The following is a 5,129-nucleotide window of genomic DNA, read 5'->3' as shown; positions in this document are numbered from 1 at the left end:
AGTGGTGTCACACATGGGTTGTGTCTTGATACTTGATCCGAGCAGACCTTGTATGATCACCACCGTGAAGTGCAAGGAATCAGACTGGGTACTCAATACACTAAGTGTGAAGCAAGTTTGTAAGAGTGATTAGGATGATCTATTCTTGGCTACATTGCTTGGAGGTTGGGATAAAGGGGAGCCATCCATGAGCTTCAACTCCTTAGCCATCCAAGATGTTCTACTGGAGTACGTGGATGTCATGCCTGCCAAGCTTCCTACTATTTTTCCACCATGGAGACATATAGATCACAAGATCGACCTACAAGCTTGAGAAAGACTGCCTGCCAAGGCTCCTTATTGTCTCTCAGGACTTGATATGGCCAAGCTAAGGAAATAGTTGGTAGAAGTTGTTGGGGTGGGTTAGTTGTGCCCATCCAGATCTACTTATGCAGCTCCCATTCTATTTTAGCACAAGAAGGAAGGGACACTATGGTTGTGTGTTGACTATAGGGCATTGAACAAGTTGACAATCAAGAATAAGTACCCACTACCCCTCATAGTGGATAGCTTTGACTGCTTAGTGGATGCTAGAGTGTTCAGTAAGCTAGACCTAAGATAGGGCTACTATCAGATCCAGATTGCACTAGGTGACGAAGAGAAGATAGCTATAACAACCAGGTATGGAAGGTATGAATTCTTAGTCATGCCTTTCGATCTGACTAATGCACCTACTACATTCAACACTTTAATAAATTATGTGTTTAGGCCATTGTTAGATAAGTGTGTAGTAGTGTATCTATATGATATACTTGTGTATAGCCAAGATTTAGATGAGCACAAAGAACACCTCAGGGAAGTGTTCAAATTGCTGAAGATGCATGAACTCTATGCAAAGAAGGAAAAGTGTGCACTTGCACAAGAGCAAGTTTCATTCTTTGGCCATATTGTTGGACATGGTCAAATCCGCCCAGATCCCAAGAAGCTACAAGATATTCAAGATTGGGAGCCACTTCATAATGTTCATGAGGTGAGGCAGTTCTTCAGCTTGGCCAACTACTACAAGAAATTTTTTGGAGGCTATTCCAGGATTGCAAGTCCCCTCACTGACTTTCTGAAGGACATAAGCTGGAAATGGGGGGAAAAGCAACAAAGTGCATTTGATTCACTGAAAGAGAAGTTGTTTGAGGAGCCAGTCTTACCCTTGACAGAAGTGGGAGTTTGGAATGAATCTGATTTCAGTAGTAACACACTTGTTGTGGGTCTTTGGAAGGCTCAGAGCCCGACCAGAAATGGGGTGCCTACTACAAGATGGATTGGAGATCCACAAGAAGGCGATTCGCCTTCTACAACCTACACTGCCACCATTCAGTTTAGGTGACTGAGAAGCGGCTCAATACGCTTGTACATGGATTTCAGAATTGAACACCATCTTTCGGACTAAGTGGATATCTTCTTGGAGGAAGACATCTTGACAGGTGTAAGTACAATGGATCAATCTCCCTAAGAGATATGATGATCCTTGGTTACAATGATGAGGCTTGGACTGGAGGATGTCATAATGCCTCAGCCCTTTTGTCAACCTACTCAGAAGCCATTGGAGAGTGGGACTGGATGGATCAGCAGCATGCTACATCCAAGCCAATATTTAGTACGCTTGCAAAATTATCTGAGTTGCTTTCACATGAGTTCATGAGTAAGTTTGGGCTCTCTTTTCTAGACTTAACAGAGCAATATGAGTCAATCTGTTTGGATGATGTGATGATCATTGCGGGTAGGGAAGTGGTCGATCCGATCCAACATGAGGCAGGTGACAGTTTGAGGATGAACACCTTGCGCATCATGGAGAAGGAATTTGAAGACAACAACATGCGTTTTTTGACTGCTCGACTTGAAAATGCAAATGAGGATAATTGAGGGACTTCGCCGCACAGTGCAGTTCAAGCCACCACACCTCCAGAACCTCATGCAAACTCCATTGCATTAAAGTGACTTGGAGATGGATCAACTCAGCTCTGTGTTGGTACCTTCCAAAATTTCATTGGGTTCAATGATGATCTATGCGAAGATGGAATCCTGGAGAATTGGGACCAGCGCGGGTTCATTTGTTATGGAGAATTGATGAACCTAGGAGACAACTCAAATGTGTCTAGCATGGACAGATACAAAATAACTTCTGAGATCTTGGCAAGATGTTCATAAGCTATCAATCATTGGACATGGGATGATCAGGAGATTATGCCTTATGAGCCACTGAGGGGCAAACTTGTTTTCTTGGCAGAGATAGTGCCAAGGGAGGAAGCAATCTGACCTAAAGAAATTGGCAAATTCAAGCTCCTTCATAGAGGGAGTTCCTCTTCACAGTGTAAAGATGTGAATTGTGCTAGCTTCAAAAATAGTCGAAATACTCTTTATTCTTAAATAAACTCATAAATCAGTTAATAAGTCTATTACATTCCACTTTTCCATTAATAGCTTCAATTAATCATTCCACTTAGATCGTAATAAACACGAAATTTCTATTAAAGATAAAGATTCTTCATTCAATAAATCAATAAAAGTAGTATCTCATTCATACAATACTTAAGCTTTTCAAGTTGCCATAAGTTCAATAATAAATAATACAAAGTAAAGGGTGAGATGCGTCCATTGATCTGCAACCCAAGCTATCGCCAGTGCAATCTTTAGCATGAAGATGAGAACAATATTCAGGTGCTTTTTTCACCCAACCTTGAAGCTTACGCTTCCCCGAAATTATTGGTCAATCAAGAATACCTGACCCTGCACGAATTACTTAGCAAAAGAATTCGAAAGGCAAGATGGAATCTGGTGCGTGCCTAGATGATACAAGCATTTTCATTTTTCTAATTCTTTTAAGAAACAAGCATTCATTATCAATCTAGGATATGCTAGAGAGCATAAAATAAAAGAATTCCATCTATTTCAATGGTTAATTCAATTTGATTACTCGACCGAGTATAATGCCATGCACAACAAAAATAGATAGTTGGGAAAGCAACTATCCTCTTTATAAGCAACATTCGACACCCATCCTGGAAGGTAACTTTCCACAAACACAATCCTATTTAGCTTTGTTCACATAAATCTTGAATAAATTTATACAGAGGACAATATTTCACTTTTCAATTCTAGCTTCCTATTTCTTGCAAGATAAAAATACAATGCTAGGAAGACAATCTTTCGTTTGAATAGAAATTGATAGAATAAAAATTTATTACAACCAATCCTATCTGACAGGAAACAATCTTTTATGGATAATCAAATATCTGAAAGAAAACAATCTTTCCCTTCTATCTTTCAAGAATTTAAAGACAAGAATTAAATATTAAGAAGGTGTAACACATGTATGAATCTTTACATAGAAATTGAATTAAATGAGCACACATTCTTTTATTCAATTATCAAACATTTAAATAACGTAATCATTAACATGCATTCCATTTCTTATGGTTTAGAAATCTAAGTTTTATTTCGTCTAAGCTCTCTATCTTTCCATGTGTCTTGGTTCATTTACCTCTTTTCTCGAACATCATACTAATATGTGACTTTCCATGATTTAAGAACTCAACTCACTGATTTTACTAATTTTCCATAAAAACTATCTAACATGATGAAAATTCATAAAGCACCTATCTATATGGCCTTTCAAATGAGACACCTAATCACCATTTTTCATGCAAGGATCAAATTCAAAAGTGTAAGTCTTTTCTACACAAATTCAAAATAAACTTTAATTCTTAATAATTCATTATCCTAGTATTTGATCTTCTTTGAAGTTCAATTTCAGAGTTCCTCTCTCTATCCTCTTACTCTATTCCTAGAGGATTGGGTGATCTAATTTCTAAGAGTTTCACTAAGTTTTATCAACAAAATTTCATAAATATATCATTATCAAGTATCTATATTTTCATGATTGTAACTTAAACAATTAAAAATGATTCATTTTTCGACTCTAAATATTCCATTAGAATATTTCATAATTCTAAAACTAGATCAATATTTATCTCTTAATCTCTTCAACAAAACATACTAGATTTGAGCCTACCTCAAGAAACACAATCCAGGTCTATTATGATCCTTGATAACTTCAAATTGTTGGCAATACATCCGGATTCCAATGCTTTTCTTCTCGGCACTCTTCTATCTCCCGAGCTTTCTATTCCTAGTCCTTATCCTTTCTATATTCTAAGAATTTCTCTAATAATAAATTAATTAACACTCATTCATGAGTGTAACCTCTAAATTTGACACTATACCGGAGATGATCATCATTGATCTTTAACGACTCGGTCGTAAGAACATCAAAATCTCCATTATTCTATTCTCTCTTATCTCTTTGTCGCTCTTCTACGTTCTTTCTCTCCTCTATCTTGCTTAACTTCCCATCTTCTTGTGTGTCTTTATCTTTCTATCCTTCATCTCTCTTTATCCTATGATCTCTCCCAAATTAGAGGCTCGGTTATGGTTGTTGATCTGAATTCTTCTTTTGCATACATTGAGTCTTCCATTTAACTCTCTCTCAAGTCTACACGTCTAATAGAGATGGTAATTCTAGTTATATTTTCTATAGTTTAAGTGCATGAGTTGACTATGCAACATCTTCTTATCATGGGTATTCCTAATACCATTGCACCACGTGCCTATTAATGCATTTATTTTCGCGGTTATATGCCTAAGATTGAGGTCTTCTTCTATGTTATCACCGTGGAAATTATCAGCAGATCACTCATTTGGTGGAGGGGTCATCAAGTTAAACATAATTACAAACACTAAGTGTTTGTCATGAGCATGAGTATCACTCAAGCTGCCAAGTCTATGCCATGATCTCCACATTGTTGCAACTCAAGTCTGCGTTTAATGTTGGTTCTTTGCCTAGTCGACCACCCTAACTATCATGTGACATAGTCGCTATCCTTTGGTTCACTAAAACCCGCCACCTTGCTTAATGTATATAAATATATAATAAGCGACTACATAATAATTTTGCAAGGTAAGTCTAACTTAAACATTTTTAGATATAATATATAATCATAGTTTTATAAATGTATATTCATCAATACATTATTGTAAATAATCATGTTTGTATAAAATAAAAATCGCATAAGCATAATTCCAATATTCACCTCAAA

General features: G+C 36.9%; 1 protein-coding gene across 1 annotated transcript; it reads left to right on the top strand.

Moving 5' to 3' along the window:
• The first annotated feature begins 856 nt into the window (after positions 1-856).
• On the top strand, positions 857-1,360 carry LOC131858364 (uncharacterized mitochondrial protein AtMg00860-like). Its single transcript, XM_059211587.1, has one exon. The coding sequence runs from the start codon at positions 857-859 to the stop codon at positions 1,358-1,360; it is 504 nt and encodes a 167-aa protein (XP_059067570.1).
• Positions 1,361-5,129: the final 3,769 nt, after the last annotated feature.

This window comes from Cryptomeria japonica, chromosome 9 (genome assembly GCF_030272615.1).
Source record: "Cryptomeria japonica chromosome 9, Sugi_1.0, whole genome shotgun sequence".
Taxonomy (NCBI): Eukaryota; Viridiplantae; Streptophyta; class Pinopsida; order Cupressales; family Cupressaceae; genus Cryptomeria; species Cryptomeria japonica.
Note: the sequence above shows the minus strand (reverse complement) of the source record. Positions and strands in the feature narration are given on the sequence as shown.